The sequence below is a fragment of the Hypanus sabinus genome, chromosome 1, assembly GCF_030144855.1.
Source record: "Hypanus sabinus isolate sHypSab1 chromosome 1, sHypSab1.hap1, whole genome shotgun sequence".
In the NCBI taxonomy this organism is placed as follows: Eukaryota; Metazoa; Chordata; class Chondrichthyes; order Myliobatiformes; family Dasyatidae; genus Hypanus; species Hypanus sabinus.
Genome location: NC_082706.1, coordinates 7,574,004 through 7,591,757, shown reverse-complemented (window position 1 = coordinate 7,591,757; position 17,754 = coordinate 7,574,004). Strand labels below are relative to the sequence as shown.

General features: G+C 46.5%; 1 protein-coding gene across 2 annotated transcripts in view; it reads right to left on the bottom strand.

The window, feature by feature from the left end:
• LOC132390969 (inositol polyphosphate-5-phosphatase A-like) overlaps positions 1-17,754 on the bottom strand; it is a 74,846-nt gene that overhangs the window by 40,364 nt on the left and 16,728 nt on the right. For both annotated transcript variants that reach the window (XM_059963529.1, XM_059963520.1), the window contains exons 2-3: positions 8,376-8,417; positions 7,332-7,432 (exon numbers count right to left, since the gene is read on the bottom strand). In XM_059963529.1, the coding sequence (XP_059819512.1) occupies positions 7,332-7,432; positions 8,376-8,417 (143 nt within the window). The remainder of the gene's footprint in view (positions 1-7,331; positions 7,433-8,375; positions 8,418-17,754) is intronic.

Below are 17,754 nucleotides of genomic sequence, written 5' to 3'. Positions count from 1 at the left end.
ATGGGAAAGTTTAGAAGTTTACAGTCAAACACTGGCAAACGGGACCAGCTTGCTCAGCAAGGACCAGGTGGGCCGAACGACCTGATGCAGGATTCTGTGGCTGCAGTACCTGGTGCTGACTGATGGGGGTGCTGCAGCATCAGCTGGAATGGGAAGACCCAAAACAATATTCCTTCCTAACCAAAGCCCATTTACTTTTCAAATTTACCTTTTAATTTCTGACCCACACTTCCTCTACAGGCTGACATTCTGTTTGCTCTAACCTCTTCCTGTCTCACTCCAGCTTCCCCGGTGTGCTTTGTCTGTTTGGAGTTAGAGGAGATTACCTACATAATTACAAAGTGCAGACTCTTACAAATTGCTTCTGATGTACGGTGGAAAGCAATCCGACTCATTGCATTACTGTCTGGCATGGAGGCCCCAAGGCACAGAGGCTGCAGAGGGCTGTGGACTCAATCATAAAGTATGGAGCTGAATTAGGCCATTTGGCCCATTGAGTCTGCTCTGCCATTCTATCACAGTCAATTTATTTTCCCTCTCAACTCCATTCACCTGCCTTCTCCCTGTAACCTCTGATGCCCTCACTAATCAAGGACCTATCTACCTCCACTTTAAATATACAACGACTTGGCCTCCACAGTTGCCTGTAGCAATGAATTCCACAGATTCACCACCCTCTGGCTAGAGAAATCCCTTCTGATCTCTGTCCTATAGGGACACCCCTCTATTCTGAAGCTGAGCCCTCTTATCCCAGACTCCAATTCCACTCTGTCTGGGTCTTTTAATATTCAACAGGATTCAAAGAGACTCATTCTTCTAATCTCCAGGGAGCACAGAGCCAGAACCATCAATTGCTCTTCAAGCATTAACCCTTTCATTCCCAGAGTTATTCACAAACCTCCTCCAAGGCCAACACGTCTTTTAGTCTTCGTTCCCCACCACCAAACACATCTTTGGGAGTTGGTGCTCCATCGCCAAGGGCCTTCACCATCTGGGACATGTCCTCTCCCCATTACTACTGTGAACTCACACAACGATTTGTTCCTCTCCACCATCACAGGCAGGTTAGGAGGAAAGGCCTTTTCCATGATTCTTTGACTGCAGTACCCAGCAGTGACTGATGGGGGTGCTGCTGAGTCAACAGTAATAGGAAGACAGTGCTGACTGCACACAATTGTACAGTGCCCATAAAAAGTATTCGCCCTCACCCCTCCCTTGGAAGTTTTCATGTTTCATTGTTTTACAACTTTGAATCACAGAGGATTTAATTTGGCTTTCTTGACACTGATCGACAGAGAACACTCTTTAGTGTCAAAGTGAAACCAAATTTCTACAAAGTGGTCTAAATGTACAGGTGGTCCCTGAGTTACAAACGTCCAACTTACGAATAACTCGTACTTACGAACGGCCTTCCATAAAGCCTATTATACTGAAAATTCAAGTTAAATACAATTGTTCATAATAACAAACATGCACTATGTTGTGATGTACCTGTTCCGATTTATGTACAAATCCGACTTAAAGACAGACTTACGAACAAAATTCGTTCATAACCCTGGGACTGCCTGTATTACAATTATTAAACACTAAATAATTGATTGCATAATTATTCACCCCCTTCAAGTCAGTATTTAGTAGATGCACATTTGGCAGCCAATACAGCCTTGAGTCTGCCTGGATAGGTCTCTATCAGCTTTGCACATCTGGAAACTGCAATTTTCCCCATTCTTCTTTACAAAACTGCTCAAGCTCTGTCAGATTGCATGAGGATCGTGAGTGAACAGCCCTTTTCAAGTCCAGCCACCAATTTTCGATTGATTTGAGGTCTGGACACTGATTTGACCGCTCCAGGACCATAACTTTGTTAGTTCCTGTGTAGCTTTGGCTCATTGTCTTGCTGGAAAACAAATCTCCCAAGTCACAGTTCTCTTGCAGACGGCATCAGGTTTTCCTCCAGGATTTCCCTGTATTTGCTGCATTCTTCCAGCTGACTTCAGAGTCTCCCACATGCCTTCTGGCAAACTCTAGCCAAGATTTCATGTGAGTTTTTTCAACAGTGGTTTTCTCTTTGCCACTTTCCCATGAAGCTGTGACTGGTGAAGCACCCGGGCAACAGTTGTTGTTTGTGTAGTCTCTCCCATCTCAGCCACTGAAGCTTGTAACTCCTCCAGAGTTGTCATGGGTCTCTTGGTGGCCTCCCTCACTCGTCCCCTTCTTGCACGGTCACTCAGTTTTTGAGGACGTCCGGCTCCAGGCAGATTTACAGCTGTGCCATATTCTTTCCATTTCTTGATGATTGACTTAACTGTACTCCAAGGGATAGTCAGTGACATGGAAATGTTCTTGTATCCATCTCCTGACTTGTGCTTTACAACAACCTTTTTGCAGAGTTGCTTGGAGTGTTCTTTTGTCTTCATGGTGTAGTTTTCGCCCAGATACTGACTCACCAGCAGTTGGACCTTCCAGATACAGGTGTATTTTTACTACAATCAATTGAAACACCTTGACTGCATACAGGTGATCTCCATTTAACTATTTAACTAATTATGTGACTTCTAAAACCAATTGGCTGCACCAGTGATGATTTGGCGTGTCATATTAAAGGGGGTGAATACTTATGCAATCAATTACTTTGTGTTTTATATTTGTAATTAATTTAGATCACTTTGTAGAGATCTGTTTTCACTTTGACACGAAAGGGTCTTTTTCTGTTGATCAGTGTTAAAAAGCCAAATTAAATCCCCTGTGATTCAATGTTGTAAAACAATAAAACATGAAATTTCCAAGAGGTTGAATACTTTTTATAGGTATCAGTAGTACTGTGGAGTAAACGGAATTATAGAGGCATGAGAGGAGAATTGACCAGAATTTACTGGAAAAGGACACTGGCAGGGATGACGGCAGAGCAGCAATGGCTGGAATTTCTGGAAGCAATTTGGAAGGCACAGGATATATACATCCCAAAGTCCAAGAAGTATTCTAAAGGCAAGATGACATAACTGTAGCTATGAAGAGAAGTCAAAGCCAACATAAAAGCCAAAGTGAGGGCATAAAATAGAACAAAAATTAGTGGGAACTTGGGGGATGGGGGAAGCTTTTAAAAAAACAGAAGGCAACTAAAAAAATCATTAAAAAGGTAAAGATGGAATATGAAAGTAAGCTAGCCAATAATATTAAAGAGGATAGCAAATGTTTCTTCAGATACGTAAAGAGTGCATGAGAGGCGGGTGTGGATTTCAGATTGCTGGAAAACGAGGGGTGACAAGGAAATGGCGGACAAGCTGAATATGTATTTTGCATCAGTCTTCACTGTGGAAGACACTAACAGCATGGTGGAAGTTCCAGGGATCAGGGGTCGTGAAGTGTGTGAAGATATCATTACTAAAGAGTAGGTTCTTAGGAAACTGAAAGGTCTGAAGGTAGATAAGTCACCTGGGCCGGATGGTGTACACCCCAGGGTTCTGAAAGAGGTGGCTGAAGAGATCATTAGTAATAATCTTTCAAGAATCACTAGGTTCTGGAATGGTTCTGGAAGACTGGAAAATTGCAAGTTTTAGGCCAGTGAGTCTGATCTCAGTGGTTAGGAAGATGTTGGAGTCGATTATTAAGGGTGAGGTCTCAGGGTATTTGAAGGCACTTGATAAAATAGGCCAGAGTAAGCATGGTTTCCTCAAGGGAAAATCTGTTGGAATTCTTTGAAGAAATAATAAGCAGGATAGACAAAGGAGAATCAGTGGATCTTGTGTCCTTGGATTTTCAGAAGGTCTTTGACAAGGTGTCATAAGGCTGTTTAACAAGCTACAAGGTGCTAGCATGGATAGAGCAGTGGCTGATTGGCAGGAGGCAAAGGGTGGAGATAAAAGGTGGTTTTCTGACTGCCCGGCATTGACCAGTGCTGCTCCACAGGGGTCTGTGCTGGGACTGAATTTTTTACGTTATATGGCAATGATTTGGATGATGGAATTGATGGCTTTGTTGCAAAGTTTGCAGGCGATATGAAGATAGGTGGAGGGGCAGCTTGTTGTTGAGGTGCTGGAGAGGCTGCAGAAGGACTTGAACAGATTCAGAGAATGGGCAAAGAAACGGCAGATAGAATACAGTGTTGGCAAGTGCATGACCATGCACTTCGATAGAAGAAACGAGAGGGTCGACTATTTTCAAAGTGGGGAGAAAATACAAAAATCTGAGGCGCAAAGGGACTTGGGAGTCCTTGTACAGGATTCCCGAAAGGTTAATTTGTAGGATGAGTCGGTGGTGAGGAAGGCAAATGCAATGTTAGCATTCATTTCAAGAAGGCTAGAATATAAAAGCAAGGATGTTGTGACTTTATAAAACACTGGAGAGGTCTCTCTTGGAGTATTGTGAGCAGTTTCGGGTCCCTTATCTTAGAAAGGATGTGCTGAAACTGGAGAGGGTTCAAAGGAGGTTCACGAAAATGATTCCAGGATTGAATGGCTTGTCGTATGAAGAGTCTGGACCTATTTTAGGGGTGACCTCATTGAAACCTGTGGAATGGTGAAAGGCCTCGATAGAGTGGATGTGGAGAGGATGTTTCCTATGGTGGAGGAGTCTAAGACCAGAGGACACAACCTCAGAATAGAGAGGCTTCCTTTTAGAACAGAGATGAGGAGGAATTTCTTTAGCCAGAGAGCGGTGAATCTGTGGAATTCATTGCCACAGGCAGCTGTGGAGGCCAAGTCTTTATGTATATTTAAGGCAGAGGTTGATAGTTTCATAATTGGTCAGGGTGTGAATGGATACAGGGTGAAGGCAGGAGATTGGGGCTGAGAGGGAAAATAGATCAGCATGATGAAATGGTGGAGCAGACTTGATGGGCCAAATGGCCTAATTCTGCTCCAATATCTTACGGTCTTGTGATAACACCCTATCTTCTCTGACTTCGGGTATGGCTGCAACAAATAAAAATTTCCTAAAACTAATTGAAGATAAAACTGAAATACTTTTGGTTGATCCCAAGTGGATATGGCCCAGACCATCACAGGTTAAGCCCTCCCCACCACTGAGCATACCTATATGAACTGCTGTTGTAGGAAAGCAGCATCCATTATTAGGGACCCCCAACACCCAGGTCATGCTCTCTTTTCACTGTTGCCATCAGGATGAAGGTACAGGAGCCACAGGACTCACACCACCAGGTTCAGGAACAGTTATTACCCCTCAACCATCAGGTCCCACACCACCAGGTTCAGGAACAGTTATTACCCCTCATCCATCAGGCTCTTGAATGAAAGGGGTAACTTCATTCAAATTCACTTACTCCATCGCTGAACTGTTCCTACAAGCTATGGACTCACTTTCAAGGACTCTTCATTTCACGTTCTCGATATTTATTGCTTGTTTATATATCATTATTTTTTTCTCTTTGTCCTTGCAGTTTGTTTCCTTTAGCATACTGGTTGTCCACCCTGTTGGTGAGGACATCCAATTATTCTGTTATGTCTACTAATCTGTAAACTTACTGAGAATGCCCACAGGAAAATGAATCTCAGGGTTGTATCCGGTGACATCAATGTATTTGATAATGAATTTACTTTGAACTTTTAAAGGGATCAGAGCAACTCTCCTACACTGAAGAAATATTGCAAAGGTACGTTTATTTCTGTCACATAATGATGCTGAAAAGCTGATTCACGCCTTTCTTATGAATAGACTCGATTGGTGCAATGCACTTTTTACTGGCCTTACAGACAATCTATTGACAAACTTCACCTCATTCAGAATGCCACTGCTAGACTTTTAACCAAAACCAGGATGAGGGAACGTGACACGTCCTTCCCAGCAGCTCAGCTCAGCCCTGGCTTCCTGTATCTTTTGGAATTGACTTTAAAGTTCTGTACAGTTTGTAAAGCTCTGAACAGTCTGGGACCAAAATACATCACACAAGTGTTATTTTATAATCCTGGTGCGGGGGTGGGGAGTCACTGCTCAGGATCGAAATAAACTGCAGAGAGTTGTGAACTCAGTCGAGCTCCATCATGGGCACCAACCTCCGCAGTGTTCGGGGGCGATCCCTCAGAAAGGCGGCAGCCATCATTGAGGACACCCCCCCCTCTCCCCAGCACCCAGGACATGCCTTGTTCTCACTGTTCTCCTTTAGGGAGGGGGTACAGGAGCCTGCAGAGACCTCCTAAATTTAAACTACCTCCCTGAAAAGGTAATTGGTGGATCAGCGTTTTGGAACGACTCTGCTAAACCGTGGACTTCAGTGCCCAAATCTACCTGTCAGGATGCCGCTCAGCTTACACTTCTAAACACCAGCTCAAAACCGATTTATTTATCCTTGCTTTTAACCAAAGTATAAGACCATAAGAGATAGGAGCAGAATGAGGCCATTCATTCCTTCGAGTCTGCTCCATCGTTCCATCGTGGCTGATTTATTTTCCCTCCCAATCCCATTCTCCTGCCTTCTCCTTGTAACCTTTAACATCCTGACTAATTAAGGACCTATCAACCTCTTCTTTAAATATACCCAATGAGTTGCCCTCCGCAGCTGACTGTGGCAATGAAATCCAGATCAACCAGCTTCCAGCTAAAGAAATTTCTCCTCATCTCTGTTCTAAAGGGACAACCTTCTATTCTGAGGCTGTGTCCTCTGGTCCTAGACTCCCTCACTCTGGGAAACACCCTCTCCATGTCCCCTCCAGGGTCTTTCAACAATCGGCAGGTTGTATAGAACATTGAACACCACTGCACAGTACAGGCCCTTCGGCCCACGATGTTGTGCTGACCTTTTACCCTACTTGAAGATCAATTTAACCCTTCCCTCCTACAGAGTCCTCCAATTTTCTATCACCTGTGTGCCGACCTAAGAGTTTCTTTAATGTTCCTAATGTGTCTGTTGTCTTGCAGCCAGCCCTGGCGGGGTGTTTCACAGTAATAACATGGGGGGGGGAGGGTTGGTGTCAGAGGTAGGATTATTTGAATGCAGAAGGTGGCAGGAGCATGGAACGAGCTGGCAGAGTGGTGGTATAGGAGAGGCTCTCGGGGTGACTTCAGGTGTCTCCGGGGTAACTGTGGGGGGCCACAGGATGGTTGTGGGGTAACTCGGGGTGACAGCAGGGGTATAGGGGTGACCGCGAGGTTGTCAGCATGACAGTCTCCGTGCTTTGTGTCGATGTGCTTACACACACACACACACGGAGGGGAGTGAAGCGAGGAGTGAATGGTCCCAGCTCTACCACATTGTTTGGGAGTTTATCCCACAGCCACAGGCCTTACTCTGCAGTCTGTGCGATCGTTCACAATTTAAGGCTCTACACTTAACGATAAATGCAGCCGCCACAAACAGCGGTCACGCGAGCTCCACTCACTGCACAAACGCATCCACGTGCACCATGCCAGTTTCATAGTCCTTCCCTCCAATCTCCTGAAGGTGGATGGCGATGAAGCGAGGCCTGTACTTGGCCACAGTCTGTGCAGAGGGAAGAGAACACGACATTTGTCAGTGTAACCATTGTCCCTGCTCCCAGGGAAGGCCGGTGCTGATCTACCCCGATGGCCACAAGTGTGAAGCTGGAAGAAATGACACTGTCTCTTCCTTCCAGGCTGACGTCAGTCTTGGAGAACCTAGAACAGTACAGCGCAATACAGGCCTTTCGGCCCACGATGTTCTGCTGGCCCTTTAACCTCGTCCAAGATCATCTAACCTTTCCCTCCTACACTGCCATCCATTTTTCTTTCATCCTCGAAAAGGGTTGGAATTCAGTGGGGAGAAGAGGTGTTTGCTAACTGGGCAGCAAAGGGCAGACATCTTCATCCTCTGAGCAGGGACTAGAGGCTCAACCTCAGCCAGAATTATAACTTCACCACCAGATACCGTCACCTCTCCACAACCCTTCCTCAGGTAACATGTTGGCCAAGAGTGACCAATGGGAGCACCCGTAACACAGGGTCTGAGAGTTACCAATGGGAACACAGGTAACAAGTTGATCAAGAGTGACCAATGGGAGCACCTGTAACACAGGGTCTGAGAGTTACCAATGGGAGCCCAGGTAACGTGTTGGCCAAGAGTGACCAATGGGACAGAATCTTCCTGATTCTGGTAAGTGAAACTACACTGTACGTACATTATTTCTACTTTATATAGGCTGCTTATTTATCAGATCATTCCTGCTTTTACTATATGTTAGTGCTATTTTAGGTTTTATGTGCTATTTGGTATGATTTGGTAGGTTATTTTTTGGGTCTGGGAATGCTCAAAAATTTTTTCCATATACGTTTGTAAATTAATGGTGATTGCTTCTTCACTTTACGACATTTCACCTTACAAATGGTTTCATAGGAACGCTCTGCCTTCGGATAGCGGGGGAAACCCGTATCACAAAGTTGCCAGAAGTTCACCTGGGGGTACTCACCTGATAAAACTCCTGTAACCAGATCGATTGCAACCCTTCCAGCTGTGACAAAAGAGAGAGAGACACAATGCATTAATTTACTATTCCCTTCTGTCTGTCATCAGCCCCCAGGCCTAAACTCCGAGTCTCAAACTCACCCAAATTACAGTACCTCTGTCCCCCCCCACCCCATTTCCCTGGCCCCCCCTTTAGCCGTCCCAGCCCTAAAGACGGAGCTCTCGCTTGCTACCACTCTCCACTCATCTTTCGCGTGAGAATTTTAATCTTTTTGCTTTCAAAATAAACTATTCTGTATTTATTAGTACTAAAATACAGAACACAGTTCTTTACACGTGTAGCCTATAGATTCAGCGTTATCAGACCTACACACACACACAAGATACTGGCAGAGCTCAGCAGGTCAGGCTGCACCTATGGAGGAGTTGACTGGAAATCTCCCCATTTCTCCGTGGCCCAGCCACCTGTCCCCTATCACATACACTGCGGTGTTCGCTGAGCTTGGCAATCAGCTGGCAGATGTTTCCTCGCCAGTCGAGGTGAGGTCCTCAGAGTGCGGTTGCTGGTGTTTCTCTCTGGGAGAGCTCGTGCTTAAATCGGGCCCCCCACTTGCTCGCCTCTGTCCTGATTGGCTACCCCTTCAGTTGACCTCGACTGGTGCTGAAACATCGGCAAGCTAACACCTAAAACAACCCACCACTCTTGAACGACGGTCCCGATGCTTTCACCCAGCTGATACCTGGACATACAAGGTGGCTCAATCAGCCACCCAGATCGCGGTCTGGGTGCGAGGCTGGCAACTACGGAAGGCAAGTCAGATCCCTCAATAACTCAGTGTCCCATATGTTGGCTTATGGCTGAGAAAACAGTTATTACAGAGCTACAGAGCACCACAGAAACAGGCCATTCAGCCCATCTAGTCCATGCAGAAATAGTCCACCTCGTCCTGTCGACCTGTAATGTACCCCTCCCATCAAAACTTCTCTTAAATACTGAAATCAAACCTGCACCCATCGTTTCCACTGCCAGCTCGTTCCTCCGAGTGAAACAGCTCTCCCCCCATCACCCCCTTAAACATTCCACCTTTCACCTTTAACCTCCAGTTCTAGTCTCACACAATCTCAGTGGAAAATCCTGCTTGCATTTACCCTACCTATGCCCCTCATAATTCTGAGTACCTCCATCCCCTCATTCTCCTACACTCCAAAGAATAAAGTCCTAACCTATTCAATCATTCCCTATAACCCAGGACCTCAAGTCTGGGCAACATCCTTGTAAACTTTCTCCACACTCACCAATATTATTGACATCTTTCCTGTGTGTACGTGACCAAACCTACACACAGTACTCCAAATGAGGCCTCCCCAGTGCATCAACGTAACAGCCCACCTCCTGTCCTCGATACAACGATCTATGAAGGCCAGTGTGCCAAAAGCTTTCTTTATGACCCACACCGACCCGTGGCGCCTCTGTCAAGGTTGTTACACACAATGCAAATTGTGCCCTTTAAGGTGACATACGGAGAGAAAGGTGCAGTACAAACAAGCTGAAGGAGTGGGAGTATGAAAATCACACTTTCACCACAACAACAACAACAACTGGAATCAGGAGAATTGTTATCAAAATCACTTTACTATAAAGTCCCAGGGTGACATACCAAATCATAACAAAGTACAGTCGCTGGTGTGGCTTCTTCGTGATTTAATCAATACTTTGCGGTCAGCATTTCTCCTCTGAGATGTGGCACCTGGGTCCACACATTTGAAATGGTTGGCACAGACTGGAAGGGCCGAAGGGCCTGTTTGTGCACTGACCTTTTCTATGACCCTATGTACCAAGTTACAGTGAGAAACCTATTCCTACAGTTCAGATCATTGAGGTACAATAAAACAGTAACACTATGCAGAATAAAGTTAAAGGTTTTCAAAAGATTAACTCTGTCAGGTGGACAGTGATCTGTTCGTCTCCCCTCTCGCTGGGGAAGGGGTGACACCTCTGGGAGAGCCCGTGGCATATCGAGCTGTTAGGGGAACTGGTTTTTGTTGGACTGCAAGGGGCTGAGCAGAGCAAGAAGGGGGCATGAGAAGGCCTTGGTGAGTAGGGTAAAGGAAAACCCCAAGGCATTCTTCAATTATGTGAAGAACAAAAGGTTGACAGGAGTGACGGTGGGAAGATGTGCCTGGAGGCTGTGGAAGTGAGCGAGGTCCTCAATGAATACTTCTCTTCGGTATTCACCACTGAGAGGGAACTTGATGACGGTGAGGACAATATGAGTGAGGTTGATGTTCTGGAGCATGTTGATATTAAGGGAGAGGAGGTGTTGGAGTTGTTAAAATACATTAGGACGGATAAGTCTCCGGGGCCTGACGGAATATTCCTCAGGCTGCTCCATGAGGCAAGGGAAGAGATTGCTGAGCCTCTGGCTAGGATCTTCATGTCCTCATTGTCCACGGGAATGGTACGGAGGATTGGAGGGAGGCGAATGTTGTCTTCTTGTTCGAACAAGGTAGTAGGGATAGTCCAGGTAATTATAGACCACTGAGCCTCACGTCTGTGGTGGGAAAGCTGTTGGAAAAGATTATTAGAGATAGGATCTATGGGCATTTAGAGAATCATGGTCTGATCACGGACAGTCAGCATGGCTTTGTGAAGGGCAGATCATGCCTAACAAGCCTGATAGAGTTCTTTGAGGAGGTGGCCAGGCATATAGATGAGGGTAGTGTAATGGATGTGACCTACATGGATTTTAGTAAGGCATTTGACAAGGTTCCACACGGTAGGCTTATTCAGAAAGTCAGAAGGCATGGGATCCAGGGATGTTTGTCCATGTGGATTCAGAATTGGCTTGCCTGCCGAAAGCAGAGGGTCGTGGTGGAGGGAGTACATTCAGATTGGAGGGTTGTGACTAGTGGTGTCCCACAAGGATCTGTTCTGGGACCTCCACTTTTTGTGATTTTTATTAACAACCTGAATGAGGGGGTAGAAGGGTGGGTTGGCAAGTTTGCAGAAGACACAAAGGTTGGTGGTGTTGTAGATAGTGTAGAGGATTGTCGAAGATTGCAGAGAGACATTGATAGGATGCAGAAGTGGGCTGAGAAGTGGCAGATGGAGTTCAACCCAGAGAAGTGTGAGGTGGTACACTTTGGAAGGACAAACTCCAAGGCAGAGTACAAAGTAAATGGCAGGATACTTGGTAATGTATAGGAGGAGCAGAGGGATCTGGGGGTACATGTCCACAGATCCCTGAAAGTTGCCTCATAGGTAGATAGGGTAGTTAAGAAAGCTTATGGAGTGTTAGCTTTCATAAGTCGAGGGATAGAGTTTAAGAGTCGCGAGGTAATGATGCAGCTCTATAAAACTCTGGTTAGGCCACACTTGGGAGTACTGTGTCCAGTTCTGGTCGCCTCACTATAGGAAGGATGTGGAAGCATTGGAAAGGGTACAGAGGAGACTTACCAGGATGCTGCCTGGTTTAGAGAGTATGCATTATGATCAGAGATTAAGGGAGCTAGGGCTTTACTCTCTGGAGAGAAGGAGGATGAGAGGAGACATGATAGAGGTATACAAGATGTTAAGAAGAATAGATAGAGTGGACAGCCAGCACCTCTTCCCCAGGGCACCACTGCTCAATACAAGAGGTAAGAGGCATTAAGGTAAGTGGTGGAAAGTTCAAGGGGGATATTAGAGGAAGGTGTTTTACTCAGAGAGTGGTTGATGCGTGGAATGCACTGCCTGAGTCAGTGGTGGAGGCAGATACACTAGTGAAATTTAAGAGACTACTAGACAGGTATATGGAGGAATTTAAGGTGGGGGTTATATGGGAGGCAGGGTTTGAGGGTCGGCACAACATTGTGGGCTGAAGGGCCTGTACTGTGCTGTACTATTCTATGTTCTATGTCATGGTCCCTGTTTGGGGGGAGGTGGGGTTTGCTGTTTGCTTGCTTGGTGGGCGGGTGGGGGGGGTGTCACTGCTGGAACAAGAGGGGGAAGTGGGGTTGGGGGGAGGAAGGCTGATGCTTTGCTGCTGCTTGTGTGTGGGAAGGATTTGGGGGGGTCTAACATTTTTCTGTCATTCATTCTTTGTTTTTTCTCTGTTTCGGGATTGTCTGTGAAAAGTAAGAATTTCAGGTTGTATACTGTATACATTCTCCAATATGAAATGGGACCACTGAGTGACTGTATATTGACACTTGCAGGCACCCCCCCCCCCACAAGCACATCCCTAGGTTGTGTTGGTTGTTAACGCAAACAATGCATTTCACTGCATGTTTCTATATTCATCTGTTCTAGAACTCTCACTTTTTTTTCAGATATCCATCGGCGTAGAAAACCTCAAAGGGATACAAATTCCTTTCGCGTGCATCCAAGCCACCAGCGGATTGTCTGTGGGCGCCAGCAATGACCCCAGTGCATCGTAATGCTGGATAGGCTACAGATGAAGACCAATGAACCAATGAGAGAGGCTGACACATCACTGCACACCGTCAGTCTGTCACCCAACAAATCAGCAATCCAATTGGAGGAGAGCTTTGAGTTTCTCCTGCACACACTGAATGAATTACCATCATCATTATGTGTCGTCTCCTATGACGTGTGTGATCAAGGTCTTTCCACGTCCATGATGGCTTTTGGCAAAGGTTTCTACAGAAGTGATTTGCCATTGCTTTCTTCTGGGCAGTGTCTTTACAAGACGGGTGAGCCCAGCCATTACCAATACTGCTCTGAAGCAGAAATTTCTTCCACCTCCAGCATTTGTAAATTCTAATAATTTGAATGAAATGCAAATTTATCATGGACCCCACATAAATTATGCAAATTCTGCACAGCTGCGGCCAGTCCAACGGCAACACTCCAAGAAACAAGGGGCTGGATGCAGGGCAAAGTGGTTATCAAAAAGGAAGTGTGGAAGTTGTGGCAAGAATTAAGGTGAATAAAGTTCAAAGTAAACTTACTATCAAAGTATGTATATGGCAGCAGGGATACATTTTCTTGCAGGCATTCCCAGAAGAACAGAGAAATAGAATCAATGAAAAACTATACATGAAGACTGACAAAAGAAGGTAAACAATGCAAATTAGAATAATTGTAAAGGAAAGGAATAATCTTACGGTCCTTGGAAGTGAGTCCATAGGTTATTGAAACAGTTCATTATTGAGGTGAGAGAATTTATCCACGCCGGTTCAGGAACCTGAGGGTTGAGGGGTAATAACTGTTCCTGAACCTGGTGGTGTGGGACCTGATGGTTGAGGGGTAATAACTGTTCCTGAACCTGGTGGTGTGGGACATGATGGTTGAGGGGTAATAACTGTTCCTGAATCTGGTGGTGTGAGACCTGATGGTTGAGGGGTAATAACTGTTCCTGAACCTGGTGGTGTGGGACCTGATGGTTGAGGGGTTATAACTGTCCCTGAACCTGGTGGTGTGGGACCTGATGGTTGAGGGGTAATAACTGTCCCTGAACCTGGTGGTGTGGGACCTGATGGTTGAGGGGTAATAACTGTTCCTGAACCTGGTGGTGTGGGACCTGATGGTTGAGGGGTAATAGCTGTCCCTGAACCTGGTGGTGTGGGACCTGATGGTTGAGGGGTAATAACTGTCCCTGAACCTGGTGGTGTGGGACCTGATGGTTGAGGGGTAGTAACTGTCCCTGAACCTGGTGGTGTGGGACCTGATGGTTGAGGGGTAATAACTGTCCCTGAACCTGGTGGTGTGGGACCTGATGGTTGAGGGGTAATAACTGTCCCTGAACCTGGTGGTGTGGGACCTGATGGTTGAGGGGTAGTAACTGTCCCTGAACCTGGTGGTGTGGGACCTGATGGTTGAGGGGTAATAACTGTTCCTGAACCTGGTGGTGTGGGACCTGATGGTTGAGGGGGTAATAACTGTTCCTGAACCTGGTGGTGTGGGACCTGATGGTTGAGTGGTAATAGCTGTCCCTGAACCTGGTGGTGTGGGACCTGATGGTTGAGGGGTAATAACTGTCCCTGAACCTGGTGGTGTGGGACCTGATGGTTGAGGGGTAGTAACTGTCCCTGAACCTGGTGGTGTGGGACCTGATGGTTGAGGGGTAATAACTGTCCCTGAACCTGGTGGTGTGGGACCTGATGGTTGAGGGGTAATAACTGTTCCTGAACCTGGTGGTGTGGGACCTGATGGTTGAGGGGTAATAACTGTTCCTGAACCTGGTGGTGTGGGACCTGATGGTTGAGGGGTAATAACTGTTCCTGAACCTGGTGGTGTGGGACCTGATGGTTGAGGGGTAATAACTGTTCCTGAACCTGGTGGTGTGGGACCTGATGGTTGAGGGGTAATAACTGTTCCTGAACCTGACAGTTTATGGATATGGTGCAGTTAGCCCAGGTTCGAAATGTCATGAAGAGCAGAGCTCCCCTTTTGCACCGCAGGGGACTGGAGCCACTGGGGTATACGGAGACAAGATATGCGTGTAATTGAAGGAATCAAGCACACAATAACGAGGGGACAATTACAATACTAACTTCAAATATCATCGGTTGTTAGTTTGTATCTTCTATTCACTTTTAACACCGCTATTGTGGATGGTAATTCATCTTGAAAGTAAAGAATTTGGACATGCATAATTTACAAAACGGTTATTATCATGTAACTGCTAGTGAATTCTATATGAAATTGGCATTTCTCTGCTCAGGCTTCAGAACAGTGTGGTGACAGGGACTGGGTTGTTCTCCTCCTGCGCAGGGAAATAAAGAGAGATTGAGGGACGAGTGTAATCTGGATCAGGCGTGATCTTACTGAACGGCGGAGCGGGCTCAATGGAACGGATGGCCAACTCCTGATCCTAATTCTATGTTCTTCGGACTTCAACGACACGAAATTTGCTGCAGTGCAAGGGCGTGAAATTATTAAAAATTACGAAATAAATAAATAACTCAAAAAAAGAAATGAGCTCAGATACCAACTGGAAGCCCACAATGCTGGCTGATTATTATTGGACATCAAGCCTCAGACACTCAGTATAAACAAAAATCATCAACAAAATAGTTCTAGCTTAGTTGATCTGTTGCAAAGCATCCTGCAATTAAATGCATTGTATCCAATAAAAGTTGATTTCATGTTTCTCCAAATTCCTGCATGAAACAAGTTGTCTGAAATTCAAACAACAACACACACAAAATGCTGGTAGAACACAGCAGGCCAGGCAGCATCTACAGGGAGAAGCGCTGTTGACGTTTCGGGCCGAGACCCTTCGTCAGGACTCTGAAGGGTCTCGGCCCGAAACGTCGACAGTGCTTCTCCCTATCGATGCTGCCTGGCCTGCTGTGTTCCACCAGCATTTTGTGTGTATTGTTGTTTGAATTTCCAGTATCTGCAGATTTCCTCGTGTTGAGTCTGAAATTATATTTGAGTTCAGCTTCAAATGGTCATAAACACCACTTTAAAACAACTTTGCATGGTAATTGTCCAGTGTAATAAACCAATTACTTTTACTGTTGACACAAATGGTAATGGCAACAGGATCCTGGAGTAAGGACGGTCACACCTCCCCACACCATGTGAAATGCCACGCTTACAGCTCTCTTCGAACTTCCTCAAAACTACAGCAGCAAGAGGCCTAGCAACACACTGGAGGACCTCAGCAGGACAGTCGGTATCTATGGAGGGGAACAAATGGTCCCCTCTGAGATCCGCATCAGGTGCTCACAGTAAACGCCCTTCAGCAATCGTTTTGGCTCTAAGAGAGATCTCCATTTTTACACAGGCCTCCATTTTTCTATCATCCATGATCTTATCTTAAGTTTTTTTCTGATGTTCCTGATGTACCTGCCTCCATTCGTGCTGCGCTGTGCTGCCCAGCAATTGAACCCTAGCCTAATCATGGGACAATTTACAATGACCAGTTAACTTTTGGACCGTGGGAAGGAACCCACGTGGTCACGGGGAGAATGTACAAACTACAGGCAGTGGCGGGAATTGAACCTGGATCGCCAGTACTGTAAACTGTTGTGCTGACCACTACAGTACCGTGCTCTTCTAGCAGCGCTTTCCACACGCTGGCGCGAAGGAGGCTGAGGGATAAACTACTGGAACTGCATGAAATCATGAGGGGTGTAGGGAAGGTCACAGATTCTCCCCCCACCTGGCAGAGGAGTCTATAACAAAGGTACAGGTATAATGAGAGAGAGAGAGAGAGAGAGGAAGAGATCCAAAGGGAATGGGAGGGGCAAATTTTTCACCCAGAGGGTTGGTGGGGCTGTATATGGAATGAACTGCCAGAGGAAGTGGTAGAGGCAGGTCCCGCTGCATTTAAAGGACACTTGGCCAGGTACACAGGTGTCGGGGTGGAGATGCGTCTCTACCAAAGGAGGTGTAAGGTGCTCCTTCCCTCCGCTAGCCTGCAGGTCACCCTCGGGCAAGGTGTAGCACCTGCTTAGCCCCTGATCAGGGTCACGTGAAGCCACGGGGGCAGGTGGTGGATGGTCATACAAGCAGCCGGTGCAGATCACAAGTCCTGGTTATGTGACCACTGACGCCAGGCAGACAATCTCTGAAGAGTATTGATAATGGCTGGGGTCACCCATCTTGTAAAGACACTGCCCAGAAGAAGGCAATGGCAAACCAGTTCTGTAGAAAAGTGCCTTTGGATCTTTGGGGAGACCAAGATCGCCCACTTCACACGACATGGCATTTAAAGAACAAACACAGATACAAAAGATTCAGCAGGCTATAGGCCAAACGCAGTCAAGTGGGCCTAGTTCAGGCAGGCATCTCAGTCAGCATGGACAGAGACATGAGGGACAGCAGACATTCAAATCTGTAGCAAAGTACCATCTGCTGGAGGAACCCAGCGGGTCGAGCAGCATCTCTGGGAGGGAAAGAATCGTCAATGGACTGCACCAAAGCCTTATGTCAGGGCCGAAGGTGATCTTGCTTCTCCCCTCTCAGTCTTGATGCAGGGTTTCCTTTACGTTCATCGAAGTTTCAGTATGTTACCCAAAACTCTGACAAATTTCTATAAATACACGGCGTAAGTATCCCGACTGGTTACGTCATGGGCTGGTATGCCCTCGAATGGAAAATCCTACAAAAAGTAGTGAATATGGCCCAGGCCATCACAGGCAAAGCCCTCACCAACGCTGAGAACATCGACAAGGAGTGCTGAATAAGAAAGCAACATCCATCATCAAGGACCCCCACCATCCGGGCCGTGCTCTCTTCTCGCTGTTGCCGTCAGGAAGGAGGCACAGGTGCCTCAGGACCCAGGAAGAGGATGAGTGGGGTGACAGGAGCCCAGGGCACGAAGGCACGGAGTCACGGACTGGGCCTGCATTAATCCGCCTCCAGAAAGGGCTGCGTCAGTACCGTCACGGTTAGCGCAATGCTATTACAGCTCGGGGCATCGGCG